The sequence below is a fragment of the Saccopteryx bilineata genome, chromosome 9 (genome assembly GCF_036850765.1).
Source record: "Saccopteryx bilineata isolate mSacBil1 chromosome 9, mSacBil1_pri_phased_curated, whole genome shotgun sequence".
In the NCBI taxonomy this organism is placed as follows: domain Eukaryota; kingdom Metazoa; phylum Chordata; class Mammalia; order Chiroptera; family Emballonuridae; genus Saccopteryx; species Saccopteryx bilineata.
The window spans coordinates 91,739,105-91,760,108 of record NC_089498.1 but is presented as its reverse complement, the minus strand read 5'-3'; the positions used below and the strand labels follow the sequence as shown (position 1 = coordinate 91,760,108).

General features: G+C 38.4%; 1 protein-coding gene across 8 annotated transcripts in view; it reads right to left on the bottom strand.

Annotated features, from left to right (window-relative positions):
- Positions 1-218: 218 nt before the first annotated feature.
- MAPK8 (mitogen-activated protein kinase 8) overlaps positions 219-21,004 on the bottom strand; it is a 91,935-nt gene continuing 71,149 nt past the window's right edge. For 4 of the 8 annotated variants that reach the window (XM_066244195.1, XM_066244192.1, XM_066244193.1 and 1 more), the window contains 7 exons: positions 18,486-18,651; positions 13,762-13,833; positions 12,364-12,546; positions 11,944-12,068; positions 11,338-11,401; positions 3,987-4,064; positions 219-398 (listed from right to left, as the gene is read on the bottom strand). In XM_066244195.1, the coding sequence (XP_066100292.1) occupies positions 253-398; positions 3,987-4,064; positions 11,338-11,401; positions 11,944-12,068; positions 12,364-12,546; positions 13,762-13,833; positions 18,486-18,651 (834 nt within the window). In that variant the 3' untranslated portion in view covers positions 219-252. Of the gene's footprint in view, positions 404-3,986; positions 4,065-11,337; positions 11,402-11,943; positions 12,069-12,363; positions 12,547-13,761; positions 13,834-14,201; positions 14,274-18,485; positions 18,652-21,004 lie in introns of all 8 variants that reach the window. The other 4 variants (XM_066244196.1, XM_066244198.1, XM_066244197.1 and 1 more) reach the window with 4 other exon arrangements.

The window sequence follows — 21,004 nt, the reverse complement described above, 5'->3', positions numbered from 1 at the left end:
CATGATAAAATTAGGTTTACATTATACAGTTAATTACAACAAAAATACAATAGTTTTGTTGCTGTTTTAAAACACAACTTAAGTTTTAAATTACATCACTTGAAATTAAAAAAAATAAACTACTTTACTACAAATGAATTCTACATTTTTGAAAAATCACTCAAAGTAAGACCACCGACTTAGTTTTCAAAGTAGTTCTATCAATGACTAAACGACTCCCCACCCCCACCCCACCCCCCACAGCCCAAGTAGTCATCTACAGCAACCCAGAGGTCCAGCTGATGCTTCCAGACTGCTGTCTGTATCCGAGGCCAGAGTCAGATCTGTTGACACTGAAGACACATCGTTGGCAGATGATGATGACGATAGATGCTGAGAGCCATTGATCACTGCTGCACCTGTGCTATGAGAAACAAAACAGCAAATCAGTTGCAGACGGAGTTGCAGACCCAGCTGCTTGTACTGTCCTGGCCACTCCAGTGGTCAGGAACTTTTCTCTTGGCTTTGGGAGGCTCACTAAAAATAGTCACAAGAGATAACACAACACTAATTTACAAACTCTTTTCATTGCATTACAAGGTGAGAACTCTGAAACAATGTCTGGAAACCCAGAGTGCTGTCCTTTCCACAAATTTGTTCATTTCAAGACAAGAATTGTCACATCCAAGCCACAGTTAGAAAATGGCCCTACAGAAAGATTCACAAATGGGCTCCAAGCTGCATGTGAACAATACTGACAGTACATGCAAAACTGTCTGCATTCTGTTCTGCTGGAAGGAGGATCTCAAAGCAATGTATGACTCAAAGAGGTAAAAACTGCTGCCCTAATAAAAGTGATCTATGGTATCTTCTCACAGCAAAGTTGAACCAATGCTTCTGGTACACTTGTTTCAAAGCAAAAGCCAACACAAAGACTGAAATCACTTCCATTGAAAGGGTAATCTTTATGTCAAGTGTATCAATCTACACGAGGTTACATGACTTGTCATGATCAGTCAGGGATCTAATTAGGAAAACTCAGGTCTGGTAATTTATATTCTAGTAAATGCAAATATGAATTTACTCAACAGGTAAAGTTGGGGAAGGCTATTTCCTTTATCAGAAGTATAGCCTAACAAGAATTTCCAGAATTGTAAAAAAAAAAAAACAAAACCCAGGAATACAGGCAAGTCTTGTTTTACTGCACTTCATGGGTGTTGCATGTTTTATTTTTTTAAACAAATTAAAGACAAGACCTTCCACTGGCAAAATGACCACAGATTGTTTTTACTGTGACACTTGCTTTGTTACAGTGGTTATAGGCCAATCCAGCAGTACCTCCAAAGTGTGCTTGTACTCGGCCTTTAAAGGAACCCTCTCAGGTGAGAAGGGGTGGGGTAGGGAATGTATTAAAGGTGATTCATACACTAGGTATTTAGGAACTTCATGATCACTAAGTAAGAATCATTCCAAATTTGAGTATACCAAATAATGCAAGTTAGACAAAATTTTTTTTTTAATTTTTTTATTTATTCATTTTAGAGAGGAGAGGGAGAGACAGAGACGAGGGGAGGAGCTGGAAGCATCAACTCCCACATGTGCCCTGACCAGGCAAGCCCAGGGTTTCGAACCGGCAACCCCAGCATTTCCAGGTGGATGCTTTATCCACTGCGCCACCACAGGTCAGGCGACAAAATTTTTAAGAACACATTTATAAAATAAAAGCAATGGTTTCCAAAATGAGCAGGAAGAAAAATTCAGCACCCAATGATGCTGAAAACTAAGTAGCCGCCGCTCCAGAATCTGGAATATCAGAGTTTAAAATAACCCTTCCATTCTGGAAGGATGAGTAATAAATATAAAAGGTCCTCTGAGAGCTTATCTTCAAATGTAGGAAGAAAACAGGCAGGAAGGTCAGAATAGACAAATCTGTGGGGTGCTGGGGAGGGCCTGGGAGACGGCAGAAGCGCAAGGGGCCGAGCTGGTGACAGGAGGAGCAGGGAAGAAGGAAAGCAGGAGTAGCAGAGCCTGGAGAGAGGGAAGAAAACTGGGGTCATGCTGGACCCAAGAAAGGCCACTGGTTTCCAGCCGGAAGGAAGGGAAGACACTACACTTTCACCAAGTTCAATCCATATGCCCGATGGGACATGCCCGCCCCATCTGCAGAGGCTGGAAACACAACCTCTGGCTTCAAAGGCTTGTATTGAAACATTCAATCCACACAAGGTTCCACCAGATAGTTTTTCATGGGTCTATTTTTTTAAATCCAAATTCCTTTTAATCAAAATTCTTAGTTTAATGTTTCATTTTTTAAAATCAAGTGCAAATGGTATTGGGATTATCTGATGTTTTGCTATCAGGCTGTTTCTTCTATATTAGTATATAATCAAGAATAGAATATTTTTATAGCAGTTTTACTAACATTATTCTTTGCAAGCAATGAGACTCCAAATATGCCCACAAGCCTGAAGTCCTGTCCTTTCCATTGACTTATCTTGTAACCATAGTCAAGTGCTACCTAGGATCCAAATTTTTCACTTTTAAATCAAGAGCAAACACAACTGCTCTATCGCATGAGATTATTAAGTTTACTCAAACATTCCACACTGAGGATGGGGCCCTTGTGAGAACAGGCTACCATGCAAAAGTCTACCAAATAACAGACATGCAAACCCGTCCTGGGCATTCGGTCATCTTATTACTGCGTATCACTGCACAGCCGACTAACTGCTGTTCAAGTATCTACAACAGAGCTTTGTTATAACTAAATTCTAAGTAAAAGCTGTCAAAACCAATTTATATTTTCAATAGGATCTATGTTATAATTTGAAAAACTGCATTCTTGATTAAGTATTTAACAACAGAAAAAATTTTAAAAGCTAAAATATAACCAAAAATGTCACAGGAAGCTACAAAAATTGTTTAAACAAATATATGTTTATAGCACAACAAAGTGGGTACCTAAAACTATAGTTACAACTTTACACCTAAACAGATAAAATATCCCATTTTTTTTCTTAGAATGTAGAAGAATTTTTGAGGGATTACTAACATGGCATAGTTTTACTCAAATCCGAGACCTATCTGTTGAAACACAATTCAGCCTCAAGGGTTAGCTCAAATTCTGCCTCTTCTAAATCTGTCCTCACCTCTGCAGCCCAACAGAAGTTTCTGCTCCCAGCTAGAGGGCACGCAGCATGCTGGGACAACCACGCCCTCCAAAGTTCCTACTCAACGTGGCTTCAAGCATTAGTTTTTCTACATAATAGATTTGTAATCTTACGTCATTTACTTTTGTGAATTTAGTTCCCTCATCAGTAGCATGTATAATAATCTCTCCTACAGGCTGAACGAAACAATGTGCGTCAACCACCAGTCTGCTGTGCAGCTACGTACTTAATTAATGTGCAGGAGTTGCCTGGCATTGAACTTGTCCCCTCAAATCTTCACGCTTTTACAGGTACTAAATTAAATATGAGCTTATGATAAAAAAACTGCAAACCAGTTTCTTATTAGAGATAGAACACTTTCTAATGGTAGTTTTAATGTTACTGACTTGGTTTAACAAATCAAAAATATTAAAAGGAACGAGATGCTAACTTGGTATCACATGTACCAAATTTTCTAATGAGGCTTTAACTTACTTTTTACTTTGTATAACAAAGTAAAGACTGTTAAATCACAGAAAGATAAGTATACTGACTTGTAAGAAATTTCTTTAAAGACAACAATGCCAAGAAAAAAATGTGTGTTCTCCGATGGAATGTCAGTGTCACAGAAAAAGATGTGTACTAGATGAAGTCAGTTACCAATATATTTGTACAGTGCACCAGTACAACAGCTTACCAATGCTTTCCAATTTAAACACTCAAATTATATTCCTTATACTTATTAAACTTTGAATAATAATGGCAGTAAATATGAAAGAACTGCAGGTTTTGGGCCACTGAAGATTACAACACAAGATCGTAAACTGCAATCTTAACCAAGCTTATATTGTAACCAACCTAAAGGAGAGGGCTGCCCCCGTATAACTCCATTCTTGGTTCTCTCCTCCAAGTCCATAACTTCCTTGTATATCAACTCTGAAAAAGAGGCGAACATAAACAAACTTTTCAAAGCCTGGCGCCAGTCTCACAAGACATGAATGTTTTAAGTAAACATTTTTAACATTATCCTCCAATGGCAGAGGGTCTGTAAATGTCGGCCCAAGCTTCAAAGATGTTAAAAGCAATTCCTTGATCCTCAACTGCAAAATACGCTGAAAGAAACAAAACTTCTGCCTTAACTAGTGTTCCTCAAGCTGGATCAAGGACGGAGCTGTGACTAGAAGCTTTATGTTTTAACTCCAGCAGCACTCCGTACTATACCATGTCATACCATATCATTCTGTACTGCAAACGTTTGTTTAATTCCGTTTCAGTGAGGGCTTGAAGCACATTGGTCTTATTAACTTCTCTTTCCTGATAGGACCAGTACATTGTAGGTGCTTACTCAGATACCTGTTAAAAGATTTAAATGAGCCTGATTGTGCAGTGGATTGAGCATCAGCCTGGTAACCTTGAGGTCGACAGCTAGAGCATGTGTTTGTTGGCTTGAGTGTGAGCATGGGATCATCAACATGATCCCAAGGTTGCTGGCTAGAGCCCAAGGTCGCTGGCTTGAGCAAGAGGTCACTGACTCAGTTTGAGCCCCACAGTCAAGGAACATATGAGAAGCAATCAATAAACAATTAAAGTAAAGCAACTATGAGGTGATGATTTTCATCTCTCTACCCCCCCTACTCTCTCTCAAAAAATAAAATAAATAAAAAGATTAAAATGAAAGCATGTGGAAGCCCCTTTAATGGAATGGTATGAAAACACATTATTAAAGGAAAAGAAGCAGATGGCTATACTTCAAATACTTATGAGCTGAAGCATGACATATGACATGTTCTAACTGTCAAGATTTCTCCATGGGAGCCTTGTTTTTTTCCTAGCAGTGATTGGACTGCTGTGAGGACTGCTCCAATTAGAGACCAGGCCAGGTGCTGCCCTGCTGGTGTATCTCTTGCCCTGTAGTCTTCTATGTGATCCTGGTGTCAAGTGTGATGAGCCTGTGACTCTTAAGATCTATTTAAGAGGATGGGTGTATGCCACAAAGCCATTATTTATCATCTTTTTGGGGTCAAGGAATAATTTAAGAATTACATAAAAGCAATAAACACTCTTCTAAGAAAAATGTATAAGCAAAAAGTGTCGCCTGACCAGTGGTGGTGCAGTGGATACAGCGTCGACCTGGGACCCTGAAGTCCCAGGCTCAAAACCCCAAGGTCACCAGCTTTGAGTGTGGAGTCGCCAGTTTGAGTGTGGGATCATCAACATGATCCCAAGGTCGCTGGCTTGAGCAACAAGGGGTCACTGGTTCAGCTGGAGCCACTCCCCCGACCTGGTGTCAAGGCACATATGAGAAGCAACCAATGAACAACTAAAGTGCCGCAACCTAGGGGAGGGGCACAAAGAAAACCAGTTAGAAGGTGACAGAAGACAATTTTATCAATGTCACCCCATCAAAATTAATAATAATAATAAAAAAGAATGTGTCTTACGGCTAATTCAGACAGAAGAATAGCATAAGGATGCTAATTCTGCTTCTCAGGCCACATCCTGCAAAAGGGCCCCCAAGCAATTTGGTGATTTGGCTCCTCTGATTTTGCCAATTGGATTAAAAAAAAAAATAGGTCAGGAACACCCTGAAAAGGAACTAACAATACATGAGCATAAATTTAAAGGACTTTTAGATACTGGAGCTGATGTATCTGTTATTGCTAAGCTACATTGGCCTCCTTCCTGGCCCACTCATGCAGCAGCCACAGAATTACAAGGTATAGGGCAGAGTAAATTCCCTCAACAAAGTTCTAGTTTTCTACATTGGGAAGATTAAGAAGGTCATTCTGGATTTTTTAAGTCTTATGTGCCCCCTGGATGGCTAATTAATTTGTGAGGTAGAGATGTTTTGAAAAATATGGGAGTGTTGCCTGTCAGTCCTAATGGTTTAGTCCAGGAGTCCCCAAACTACAGCCGCGGGCAGCATGCGGACCCCTGAGGCCATTTATCCGCCCCCCCCCCCTGCACTTCTGGAAGGGGCACCTCTTTCATTGGTGGTCAGTGAGAGAAGCACTGTATGTGGTGGCCCTCCAACGGTCTGTGGGACAGTGAACTGGCCCCCTGTGTAAAAAGTTTGGGGACTCAGATGCTTGATCAGGGATTTTTGCCTACCAAGGGAGTAGGGAAAGAACAGCGAGGAATTCTCACCCCCATAGAAGTGGCACCCAATACCAGAAGGTGTAGATTAGGTATCAAATTTTAGCATAGGGGCCTTGGTAGCTCCTGCTACCTCAATAATGCATTGTGCAGACCCAATTACTTGGAAATCAGATAATCCTGTATGGGTAGACCAATGGCCCCTTCCTCAGGAGAAACTTAGGGCCTCCTTGATTATCAAGGGGCATAGGCGACCCTTACAGCTTATAGGTTTTGAGCCTCAAAATTATTGTTGTTCCTTTTTTTCAAAGGATCAACAACAATGGCTCTGAGAAACTTCCACTAAACAGCCAATTGCTCTTGCAAATCAATGGACTTTATACTGAAACTGTCAACTTAAAATCAGCTCAAAGTCTAGAATTATATGCCATTATCATGGCTTTTCAGCATTTGCCATATTCCCCCTTTAATCTATATACAGACAGCAAATATTTACTTATGGTGTTTCCACTATAAAGACTGCTGTCTTAGGGACAAATGCTGTGAACTATTTCAGCAGTTTCTCCTTCTTCAAAGACTTATATGTCAACACAGAGCTCCATGTTTTATAGGACATACTCGAGCTCACTCCATGCTCCCTGGAGCTTTAGCACAAGGGAATGCCTTTTTTTTTTTTTTTTTTTTTGGTATATTTTTGGTATTTTTCTGTAGTTGGAAATGGAGAGGCAGTCAGACAGACTCCCGCATGCTCCGGACCAGGATCCACTCAACACGCCTACCAGGGTGGAATGCTCTGCCCATCTGGGGTGTTGCTCTGTTGCAACCAGAGCCATTCTAGCGCCTGAGGCAGAGGCCACGGGGCCATCCTTAGAGCCTGGGGTGGCTTTGCTCTGGTGGAGCCTTGGCTGCAGGAGGGGAAGAGAGAGACAGAGAGGAAGGAGAGGGGGAGGGTGGAGAGGCAGATGGGCGCTTCTTCTGTGTGTTCTGGCTGGGAATCGAACCTGGGAATCTGGCACACCAGGCTGATGCTCTACCACTGAGCCAACCAGCCAGGGCCTAGGAATGCCCGTGTTGATCAAGCTACCCAAACAAATAGATTTATATAGGCGGATGGGGATTCTCAAACCCCTCAGCGAGATCTTCTGAGTATGGCTTTTAAGATACCTAGAGGCAGAAAAAGCCCAATAGAGATCAGGGGAACTACCAGCTTTTAGGATACACCCTTAAAGGCTCAAACGCCCCAAAGGGGTCTCATAGGATGCCATCTGGGTCCTGCTTCAATAGTGAAAAGGAAGGTCATTGAGCTAAAGCCTGCCAGACTTACATGCCTCTGCTGTGAGGAAACAGGGACACTAGAAGGTAGGCTTCCCCCTCGCTCCTCTAAGGGAGGGTGCAGTCTCTTCCAGCCCTGCTCCAGCCACCTATGACCTAACCTTGCCCAGAATGCTGGGGTTTGCCACTGAAGGCTGAAGGTGCTCAGGGCCATCAGCCCCATCTACGACACTGTGGACGAGCCTAGGGTATTTCTTCCAAGAAGCAGGTAAACTGATCTCACTTGCACAAGGGCCATTTAACTATGTCTTGCCTGAATAGTCAGGTTTTTTATTCTTCCCTTGAAGATCTCTGTTGTGGGTGTTGATAGTCCTATTTTCTGCTGCTTTGTTTAATATATAGTGTTTCCTTTATTCCTCCTACTTCAATGCCCCACTCATATTTCAGGCTGGAACCTACTCCTAATTTAGAACTCTCTTTCCCCCCTTTTGCCAACTTCTATTATGAATCTACCTTTGCCACCCAGCTTACTGTATCCCAAGGTTCTTTTTACCAAGCCACAGTCACAGAGCTCCAGGGAAAAGCAACCTGGTCTCATCTCTCCAGGCAGAGGAGAATAGAAGCTCCATCTCCACACATGCTGTAGATGGCTTTTCCAGTCTACCTGAATCATTACCAGCTAGAAGCAGCGGTCATTGGGACTTGGACGTGAGCTGCAAAGTATAGAATTGTGACAACAATTCCAGTGCCATGCGGACTTTTCCTGGATGTGGACTTTTCCTGGACTCCTACTCCTTGTGACAGCTCCTAACAAACTGAACTGGTGTTGAGTTGCATTTTTCAGAGATTTGGCATGGTGTTGGGGCCAACTTGGACTTGGTGAACATGTTAAGGACACTACTCTTTTATGGATTCTTGCTGTATTGGCCAAGAGTTTGCTTAAAGGCTTTAATCACTGTAAAAAAAAAATAGAAGACTAGATAAAGAAGATGTGGCACATATACACCATGGTATACTACTCAGCCATAAGAAATGACATCGGATCACTTACAACAAAATGGTGGGATCTTGATAACATTATACGGAGTGAAATAAGTAAAAAAACAAAACAAAACAAAACAAAAAACCCAAGAACTGCAGGATTCCATACATTGGTAGGACATAAAAACGAGACTAAGAGACATGGACAAGAGTGTGGTGGTTATGAGGGGAGGGAGGAGGGAAGGAGGGAAAGGGGGAGGGGGAGGAGGAGGGGTACAAAGAAAACTAGATAGAAGGTGACGGAGGACAATCTCTCTTTGGGTGATGGGTATGCAACAGAATTGAATGACAAGATAACCTGGACATGTTTTCTTTGAATATATGTACCCTGATTTATTGATGTCATCCCATTAAAATAAAAATTTATTTATAAAAAAAAAAACCAACAACAAAAAAAACAGTGTTACACTCCTATTAAATTTCTCATAATTTGGAAAATATTTATCTTTTTATTGAAATGTTATTCATGTTAAAAAATAAAATAAAATAAAGTGCCGCAACCTACGAGTTGATGCTACTCATCTTTTCCCCTTCCTATCTCTCTTGTTTGAAAAAAAAAAAAAGTGTTGCACAGAATTTTAAGGAGTCTGTAATTCTTTAAACTTCTGATAAAGAACCTGTTATTATATAGGGATTGACAATGTTTATGTTGGTAATCAGGTAAAAGAAGTGGATGTTGGAATGAACAAGCGGTAGAGACCCCTGAAAACAAAAAGGAATGATCAGCATTGCAGATAGGAGGACTTCTTCTAAAATGAGAAAACAGTACTCCTTTATGAAAACCGATTAGGTAGAAGAATCAAGCTAATTAGCAGTGCTAACTAGGCAAAGCAATCTACAGTTAATGGCTTTGGCAATGAATTTTTCTTTTGTGTTATGATGCTAAAACTTCTAAACTGCTCTTGAAAAGGACAGTTTGTAGGTAATTCCTGAGCAGCAGCACTTGGGGCTGGGAGAAAAAGATACAGAATAAAGGTAAACATATATCTTTTCTTTTTTTTTTTTTTTTTGTGTGTGACACAGGCAGAGAGAGACAGAAAGGGACACACAGACAGGAAGGGAGAGAGATAAGAAGCATCAATTCTTCGTTGCGGCTCCTTAGCTGTTCATTGATTGCTTTCTCATATGTGCCTTGACTGGGAAGGGGGGCGGACTACAGCAGAGTGAGTGACCCCTTGCTCAAGCCAGCAACCTCGGGTTCAAGCCAGCAACCATGGGGTCATGTTTATGATCCCGTGCTCAAGCCAGTGACTCTGCGCTCAAGCTGGCGACCTCACAGTTTCGAACCTGGGTCCTCTGTATCCCAGTCCGACACTCTATCCACTACACCACCACCTGGTCAGGCAGGTATATCCTTATACAAACGGAAACACTACATTCCATCAATTTTAAGATGCACTTTTTTCCCCACAGTTTAATATCTCTGAAATTGGGCTGTAACTTATAACCAGTGCCACAGTGAAATGGGCAGTGCCCCCTCTCTGAGGGGTACAGTATGGTATGTCTTACATCTGGTGGCTTGTTAGATTCCACCAGATACCAGAAATGTCTATTCTAAATGTAATGACATAATAATATCAGGTTGTATATTTTAATACATAGTGTGGCTCACAGTTATCTGTTTGTGTATTACTTATTACATACATAAAGGCACCTGGTTCAACCCAATTCTATCATGCAGTCAGCTCTAAGAGTCTAATTATATGTCTCCCAAAGCCAACTCAGAGAAAACTAATCTCTGGTTATTCCTAAGAAGAAAGAATAAAATTCATTCCTCACAAATAAATCTATAGATGGATCACTTGTTCAGTACCTAATACCAGTGTCTTTTGCCTTCCTAAGATTTAGGTACTTAATTCTTAATAAAAAGTCTTCTGTACCCAGTTTAAGTTCAGGTAATTAGGGGGGAGGGTTAAGTGACTTGCCCAAAAGTGGTGCGCAAACAGTAAATGACAAGCACACAAATGAGGCAAAAGAATCTAAAAATTACCTGGCCTAAATGTCCCAGGGAATCGTTTAACAAAAGAAATATTTTAACACTCTCATGACTATCAAAGCATTATTAATGTTCAACCATATTCCTAAATAAAACTACTATACTGGACTTGCAAAGATTAAAAGTAAACTTACTCCACTGGTGAAGCAAGGGTAAACACATTCCCATACAGTGCTGATGGGAATGTACATTGCTCCAGTTCCTCTGGAAAGTAATCTGGAGATAATTGGAAAATAACCTTTGACCCAGCAAATCTTGTAGGACTTTTTTATAGGCATGTTCTCATATGTGCACAAGAAAACCCCAGTTATTTGTAACAACAACAGACTGGACACAACTGAAGTACTCTTCAGGGGGAAGTTGGATATAGAACTTGTGACACATCACACAACAGCAGAGCACCTGCGGATGTGCCAGATACATGCAGCATGAGGATAACCCTATACCACGTGATCACATCAACAGCAACTGTGCACAGGGTATGCCCACCTGGGATTAAAGAGGTGAGAGAGGAGAAAGGCAAACAGCAAACACGCATGCCTGTGTACTTGTAGACTATGGAAGAGCAAAACATTCCAGAAAGAACGAATATTTCTGTCTGGGGTGGGGACGTGAGAGAATTGAATTTAGTCAGGGAGGAAAGGAGACCTACTTTCTATTTTTGCAAAAAATATTAATAATCATACTACCAAGTATGAGTTACAAATAATACATAATATCTGTAGTTTCCCCAACATGATGAAAAGTCAACACAAAGAGCCAAAGCTCTTTTAGCTATACCTCTAAGAACCCAATGACTGTTACCTTTCCACTCTTCTATTGTGTGTTCCCGTTCATCTAACTGCTTGTCGGGTATCTTTGGTGGTGGCTGGAGAACAGAAGGCAATAATCATTGAGTCAGTTTACTGGGAATATGTAAATTCTTCATAATTATTTGAAATATTAGCCAGACAGAAAGGTGAATATTTTTGTAAAAATATATTTAGGTTTGTAAAAATATATTATGAGACCAAGACTGATGAATCATCTTCCTATGAAATGACTAGTTTTGGAAGACTCCTGCATGACAGGAAAATGATGTTCAACTATCTTTTTATTTTCTTTTAGCTTTTGAAGTGGTCACATTTGGTTTATATCATAGAACGGGGCTATGCTTTGGATAAGGTAATTTGTTTCATAACTATGTACCAGCCCATCAGATCAGGTGTCAAGACAAGAAGGCAAGAAACTGTGAGAGGTAACTGTATGTTGCCTAGGAGTGCTTGAATAGGCTCATTAACTTAGGTTAATTTCAATGCAAAAACAAAAAAACATCATCAGTCATCTGTTTTATTATTCAAAACTAAAATGTCTCCTTTAATTCTAACTGAAAGAGGCGATATGCTCTTCAAACAGGAAGGAAGAACTCACAGCCTCTGCCTCAGAAGGGTCGTACCAGACGTTGATGTATGGGTGCTGGAGGGCTTCGTCCACGGAGATCCTTTTAGATGCGTCAATTACCAGCATTTTGGATAATAAATCCCTGGCCTGACTGGCTGCAAAAATAATGATGTTAATGTACATGTATCTCATTAAGGTTTTTAAATTAGCAATACATTTCAGAAACAAAATTATCATTTTGTAAATAGTTTTATGTTTTTTTAAAACTAGATTTTACTATAAAACCCAGTCATACATTGGATGAAAAAATATATAGTTATAGAAAAAATTAACTAAAACCTTACTTTGTTCCACTATCCAGAAATAACGTGGTCTATGTTCCATCATAAGTTAACACACATACACACACACATACACACAGCATTAAATGTATGTATTTATAAAAAGTACCTTTCAGTTTGTTGTGTTCTGAGTCGGCAGGGAAAAGGACATCGGGGAAGAGTTTCTCAAAGCTATATCCAGCATATTTAGGTCTGTTTTCAACATATGTCCTTACTGTAGGTTGTAGTTTCTTCATGAATTCAGGACATGGTGTTCCAAGCTGTTCGATAACTTTATTCCACTGATCAATATCTAGTATCAAGTAGCTAAGAAAAATGCTCTGTAGCTAATGTTCAACACATTAGTCATAGTCATATTAAAATAACAATGATAAAATTCTAAGGAAGAATGTGGCAGTTATAAATCTTGCACCTTACAGCCACTTTGCAAAAGGTAGGATCAAAGAACAAGCTATGTTCACCTTATTTAGAGAGAATGTGTATGTGTCTCATATTGATTTTATCATAAAAATAAAAGCTTAAACAAATTCTAAATACAAATGACAAGCGACTCAAAGAACAGTGATAATTACTACTCACAGGGACTCTAAATGTATACTGTACAGTGTACACAATTCTAGAACACAAAATTTGCCTTTTCTTCTGGCTTATCAGAAAATGTGAATGCATATCCTAGAGACTAAGAAATATTTCTTATAAAAGTAGAATTTTCTTTAATCATTCCTTGTTTAGCTTATGTTAAATAAATGTGTTTTAAAGCTCTGAAGCTTATGAAGATGAATCAGCATTTTGGTAAGGTATAAGGTTAGAATTCCCTAGAATCCATCCTCCTAGGAGCTAAAACTTTCTTATTGTAACCTATAGTGCTTTTTCCATTCCTCTTCCTGAAATAATTCTGTTACTAGCCGATAAACACATAGCAGATCACTCACTAGTAATATAAATATTAAAAGTAGTCAGATAAACAAAAAGCATGAATCCCAATCTATTTACACCATAATAAAACTATTACTGCCAAAATTCTCAGATGAAAAAATCAGTATGTTAGGCTGAGAAATGAGACAACAACCCAGAGACACAAAACACACAGAATGTTAACAAAAAAGGAGGTAGGGTCAGGGCATGAAAACGAAGGATGACCAGAAACAACAGACTATTCCAAAGTGCATGTTAAAAGTCCTAAGTACTTCTAGCTTTAATCAAGTGTATAATTATTAAAATATTTCCATGTAAGCCATGATATTTTTATTTAGGTTAAATAAGTCAACTCAAAGCCAGCAAGTAATTGTGGATAATTAATTTGAGCAGTTTTCAGAAATAACATATAACACAATTGTTAAGTGAGAGAAAGGAAAGTCTATGTCAAATAGCAGGTGGTATTTTTAAAGAGCCGAGTAATTTAACAATGTCATTAAGGGAGAGACAAAATACATTCTACTTGACTTAGCTGAAGTGCCATAATACATTTTGACCTTCAAAAACTACGTTAGGCCAAAGATAAGGATACGATCAGTACCTGGGAACAAAACACCACCTTTGATCATTTCTCCCATGATGCACCCAACTGACCAAATGTCAACTGAAAACAAAATGCAATGACATTAACATAAAGATTTTGGTTAAAATTAAAAAAATATATATATAAACATTAAAAAAAAAACACCACGCACACCATGTATACTTTAAAATTATAGAAAGCAGAACAAAATAAAAATGAGTGACAGTGAATGTGCTCTAATGACCAGCAGAGACTGTATGTCCTAATGCTAGATGCAGCCTACAAGTGTTTCAGCTTCTTGACTCAACAATTTTTAAACTATAACAGCCACAAACTTTGTTTAAAAAAAAACAACTCACATGTAAGAATGCACCGTATTCACTTTCCTTAGAAAACATAAGGAAGTCCATCACCTAACTGATTAAACTGCTGCAGCAGCTCAAGGATACAGTCCCTTCCTGGAAAGAGGATTTTGTGGCAAACCATTTCTCCCATAATGCACCCCACAGACCATAAATCCACTATATGTTTGCAGCACAAAAGAAGAAGCAAAGCAAAAGGTCATTAAAATCAAAAAAGCATAATATGACTGCATTATATAAAAACTACAAAACATCACAAAAAGAAAAAAGTGATTTTAACTTCAGCTAATGGAATAATTTAAAACACAAAGTATTTTTCAAAAGGCTTTCATTCACAAAAGCAAACATGAAGTGGCCTTTTAACTGTATATCTGATTTTAAAGTGAGAGCTATGCACAAAAATTACATGATTAAAAAGCCTATACATTTTGTCACTGAAAATCTGTTCATAAAATATGAAACAGAACTAAATACAAACTTTGTAAATATGGTTGAAAAAGTACACGAGGTAGCAAAACACAAAAATATGAAATCTTGATACCACTGAGGTTCAGCTGTGCATTATGCTCTCCCTTTAAGTCAAATAAAAGGAAAAGCATGAGCAGAAATAATCTAGTATGTTACATATTAAACAGAAAACATGTATTTCTATGAATAATTATAGTTAAAAATTAATCTAAAGGTCTTCAGAAATTTTCAAACTGGATTTCATGAATTTATCTGAGTAGTCCTATGTTTGTTCTGAATTGACTCATTAGGTTTCTTGGCAATGACACACTACATTTACGCTGTGGTCCCCAAAGGAACAAGTGCACAGAGAATGAACAAATGATCAAGTAAGAAAACTGAGTAAAAAAAGTATGCATCATGTTTTTCCACCTAAAGTTTCTAAACTAAAGTGATTTTTATTTAAGACATTAGTTTTGGCTGAAAACAGTATGAAAGTTCTCACTTTGATGGGAGCTCTAATCAATGCTGAAAGGAATCCACTGACTAGACAGAGAAATGGGCAATTTGAAGATCTCCACCTGTTTCACAAAAGCTAACAGCACACCCTGACATTTTATATTTCTTGAGTTTAAAAATCAGATAAAACGAGATCAGGTGCCTGCAGTTAGTTTCACAGGAAAGGGGAAGAATGAGAAACTTAAAAGGAAAGCTTTAGCAGGGGTCCCCAAACTTTTTACACAGGGGGCCAGTTCACTGTCCCTCAGACTGTTGGAGGGCCGCCACATACAGTGCTCCTCTCACTGACCACCAATGAAAGAGGTGCCCCTTCCGGAAGTGCGGTGGGGGGCCAGATAAATGGCCTCAGAGGGCCACATGCGGCGTAGTTTGGGGATGCCTGCTTTAGAAACTTGCACTTGTCTTTGAAGTTTGAAGGTTCAAAATCTTTAAGGGCAAAAGATGAAAAAGGCAGACTAATGCTAGAGAGAGAAACATCCCTTACCCATGCTGGAGAATTTGAGAAATTAAAGTGTTCTTTCTAGTACATACTTTGTGTTTTTTTCCGATCTTAATTTTTTAAAAAAATTATTTATTGAGAGAGGAAGGGAGAGAGAGAGAGAAACACTGACTTGTTGTTCCATCTATCCATGCATTCATTGGTTGGTTCCCGTATGTGCCCTACCTGGGATTGAACCTATGACTTGATGCACTGAGACGATCCTCCTGCCAACTAAGCTACCTAGCCAGGGCTAATTAATTACATTCTTATAAGGAGACTACCAATTCATCATAGAGTTTAGGAGCTAAATTGGAAATACATTTTTGAAACTCTTTGGAACTAAAGTTTCTCTAATATTTCATATTAAAATACATGCAAATGTTACATTTATGATATAATGCAACTTTCAAAGATAAATTTTGGAGGAAAGTTAATATTCATAAATCAGTTCAGAGAATATTTTTTTCCAGGGCTTTCATTTTGGTAAAAATCTATTACAAGGCCCTGGCTGGTTGGCTCAGTGGTAGAGCATCGGCCTGGCGTGCAGGAATCCCGGGTTCAATTCCCAGCCAGGGCACACAGGAGAAGTGCCCATCTGTTTCTCCACTCCCCCCCCCCTCCTTCCTCTCTGTCTCTCTCTTCCCCTCCCACAGCCAAGACTCCATTGGAGCAAAGATGGCCCAGGCGCTGGGGATGGCTCCATGGCCTCTGCCTCAGGCGCTAGAGTGACTCTGGTCACAACAGAGCGACGCCACAAGATGGGCAGAGCATCGCCCCCTGGTGGGCATGCCAGGTGGATCCTGGTTGGGCGCATGTGGGAGTCTGTCTGACTGCCTCCCCATTTCCAACTTCAGAAAAATACAAAAAAAAAATCTATTACAATAAAATTTTCCTATAGATTTTATACAGAATGGCAAATTTTAGTTAAATGTCCAGGACCTAACTTATGAAGAAAATTTTAAGAAAACATATTTGTAAACAGATTTTGAAAGCTGCGAGCATGGGAGAAGTTACTGTCCAGGTCAGTGAACACTTATCAGAACATGACAAACCTGGTTCACTCATAAAACCAGCTTAGAGAGTCTAACTGCTTAGCTTCTTAGGCAGTTTAAATATATTCTATTATATCATACTTTCCAAAAAGCTTTGTAAAAGACAAAGTAAGAAACAAAGTTGTTAAAATAGGTGAGAGTGGGTGGGAGGGAGAGTGTCTTTGAAAGAAGGAAGTTCTTATGTTTAACCTTAATAGCTAATGTAGTTATCATAATTAAGCATGACATTTGACTCAATTTCCTGAGATAAGAAAAAAAGAAAAAGAAAAACCAACCAAAAAAACAACAAAATCCCAATGTGTCTAGTATTAAATACAGCTAACTACATTCTACAGGGTAGAATACAATTTTAGGTAGACAGTAAGAAAACCAAACAGCATGTTTATTTAAGAACAAAAGAATAATCGTAAATGTTTAAAGAGTTTTTAATTAGTTCAGAAAAGAACAGGAAATTAGGCTAAAATTCTTAGTTCAATGGTATCTTTTATAAAAATGAATCATGAAGACTGACTTACTACAGTTTCTTAACTCCAAGTGAACTGCTGTTCCAGATTCCTTCCTAGAAAAAATGTCTAGGTTCTATTTTAGGGAGTGTTTTGGATGAAGTTACCACATTTTAAAAGTTATAATTTAAGTCAGTAAGACCTATGCAAACTTATTCACCTTCTGAGAGTCAATAAAACTTCCTTCTTAAATATATGTGTAAGGTCTACTGGAAAGTTCTGTCCGTTTTTGGAATAAAACAAAATACAAATTTTTCTTACCGTCAATGAACTTTATTAAATAATATAATTGCCATTACTATTCATGATTTCTTGCCAGCATGAGGGCAGTTTGTATATCCCATTTTTGAAAAATGTTTTATCTTTTGATGCGAAAAATTGAACCAGTGCTTGTTTGATATCTTCTTCATTTTTGAATTTTTTGCCCTTCAAAAAATTTTTTAAGGACAAAAACAAGTGATAGTCGGAGAGTGCTGAGTCCAGGGAATATGGTGAATGTGACAGACATGTTCTGTAGCATTTCTTCCTTGTTGAAATTCGTAAAAATTACAGTGGCGTAAATGAACTTTATCAGTAGCCATGGGCACACTATTGCTTTACACATAAGACTAACGTGAATCAACTTTGTTTTAGTTAATTTGCTACGTCAGTATGTATACATTAAGTGATAAAAATAGAGAGGCACACATGCGCCAAATAAACGTGCTTACATGTCGAAACTTGTGATAGAAACGGACAGAACTTTCTGGCAGACCTTATATATGTTTAATTTTTAAAAAAATTCACAAACTACATGACTGATAATTTTCTTCACCCTTGATTCTATTGCTGACATATGTAACTGAACATCCCACACATCACAGTGACACATTTCTTTACAGGCTGGACACTGGGCTGTGATGAAACACTGTTTCCTATGAAAGGTCCCCTAAATTACCCACCAGCTTTGCTGAATGCCTTAGCTCTTAGTTTATATTAAGCGCTAGTGCTATAAACTTTAGTCCCAGGGGGTTGGAAACAGGTACAAATGTCACCAGTGCAAACAAGGATTACTACAGAAGACAGACTGTAGTTCACAGTACACTTCCTGAGCCCATGTTACCAGTACTCATCTTCAAGTTACAGAAAAGCAAATTTCACGTGGCAACAAATATTTTATCCAATGGTAGTGTTGATGGTCATATATCTGTATTTAAATAAGTAGGTCATATATCATTTTTCCATTGATGACAAAATGTATACTTTCAAACACTAGATAAAACATTTCAAACAGTGATATATATATTATATTTAACTATGCACTTCAGCTTAAATATTTACATACGCAATCTTATAAAACAGAAGTAGTTCAAATAAAGTGTTTTCTGACCGTTCTCCTTGTAGCCCATCCCTAGGATGACTTCAGGTGCTCTGTAGTAGCGCGTCACTACATAAGGCGTCATCATAAAACTGGTTCCTGCAGTCCTGGCCAGTCCAAAGTCAAGGATCTTCAAAGTGCAGTCTGACTTAACTACTATGTTACTGGGCTTTAAGTCCTTTGAAAATAAAAAAATTAAAAAATGACTGCTATGATATATACAAATATTTTGCAGTTCACAAGTTATCAGATCACTAGTAAAACAATTCATGCTAATTGTTTATATCTCTCACCATAATTAATATCACTGCACAGATTCATCTTAGTAGGCACATTTGAGGAAATTAGCTTAAAGGCATTTTAATTTATGAATATATATAGTTATTAGAAAAGTTAGTAATTTCTTTTTCTAGAAATTATGATTAGCTAGTAATTTTTCAATCAAGTGGAGTAATAGCGATTTGGAAAGGCATATAAAAGTTCACCTAAGAACTAATATGGTAAAAGAGAGAACCATAAGCTAACATTTATATTCACTTATATATTAAATACCAACATTTAAAAAATTATTTAAAAAATATTTATTTTAGAGAGAGAAAAGGAGAGAGGGTAAGGGAGAAAGAGAGAGAGAGAAATACTGTTTTGCTGCTCCACCCATCCCTGCATTCACTGGCCAATTCTTGCACGTGCCCTGGCTGGGGATCAGATGCGCAACCCTGGTGTCTGGGGATGACGCTCTACCTGTCTGAACTACCCAGCCAGAACAACAACTAATTTTAAAGACACAATGAACTTCAACAATGGGCCATTCTATGTCAATCCAAGCAAGTGCCATTGACTTTTCAAACTGGCAGATGTTCAATTCTAAAGGACTGAAATAGTCATTAACAGTCTTCCATCACTGATTTCCCATCCAAAATCACCCAAATTCACTCATGACATTTTGTCTGCTTGTAGAGGTAGGGCAGTATTGTCTTGGTGCCACTAATCTATAAAATTACTTGCTGTGAATGCTACTAAATAATGTCTTTGTGAAGAATTTTCCACCTGACCCCAACCTTAAGGAATTCTGGGATATCATCATTACAAGGAGGCATGGCTTCAAGTTCAACACATTTTGTTGTTAACTTCCATGAAACCTATCTGAACCAAGAGACCAACGAAAGCAAGCATATATCCACAACACAAACACATTCCACTACTGGTCCTGACAGCCTGAAAGGCAATGATCACTTTTGTAACGTTTATATCCAGAAAAAATAAGCGTATTTTTATAGGCAATCATGGATGGCTTTAGAAGATCTATAACACAAGGATTTTATCAAATTAAAATTAGAGATTAACAGGTTTAGTGAGACAGAAGATAAAATTTTTCATTATTGCTATTCTGTATATATAATGTTGCCACTATTTCCAAAATACATTATCTCAGTAAAGTATCACTGCATGTTCAACAATAAAAATTATAAGCTTTGATACCACTTCAGTGTTTACTGTGATGGTTAAGAATTAATGGGTCTTGATACTACTGCATTCTCATATAGGAGTAAGATTCTAACTTTAAACACTTTATTTTGGAAAAATTAAATGCAAAATACACTTTAAAAATAGGTATTTTTAAAGAAGAAACTGTACAAAAATGCCTCAAAGAATATTACCCGAAATCTATCCTTGTATATCAGTATGTTCCTTTCAGATGTTAGAGCCACTGCTAACTATATAAGAAGAACTGCCTTTGTATAAATTTGTGGCAGAGGAAGTGGAACTAACTTAAGAACATCTATCTTCTTTCCAGAGAATTTCCAGCCCCCTCACAATTAGCTAGGTTGGTAGGTAGGTAGGTAGGTAGACCAGCCTTGCTGTGATTAGTTCTAGTCAGTGAGATGTGAGAGGGAACAAAGACTAGAAGTGCATCCTTCTGTTCCTCCCTTGCTTTCGTGATTAGTAACATAGATCAAGGACCACCTGCCAGTCTGAACTGCTGAGCACCTATGTAACCCAAAATCCTAACTGTAGATAAAAAAGCAGGCCACATGCTGAACCTGTCAAGTACAGGGGAACCTTCAGGGTGGTCTTGCAAACTCAGAGACCTAAAGTAACCACACAAAATGATCTAAAATTAAAACTTTCTAACTAAAAGCAGTTCATGGTGGGTAGTCCTATCCTACGGAGGTATTTTTCTCTAACAAAGGTTCATGCTTACTTTCACTGAGCCTGTCTGTTGTCTTATTTTGCATTCCTGCCTCCCTAATCTATCACAAATAAATTTTATGTAACCTCTTGACATCTTCCCCTTTGATTCTGATGTATAAAATAAATGCTGAAACTGCCATTTTCCAGAGCATTTTCTCAATCAAGATTTGGCTTCCCAGAATTGCCGACAGTTTGGCTCAAATAAACTCATCAAAATTCGTATAGGTTTGGACGTTTTTTATGCCAACATCACCTATCATGACCTGCACTGCACATGCAATGTTGGAAATAAACCTAATCTGTCAAGTCACTGAAAATTCAGGGTTACAACTAGTTGT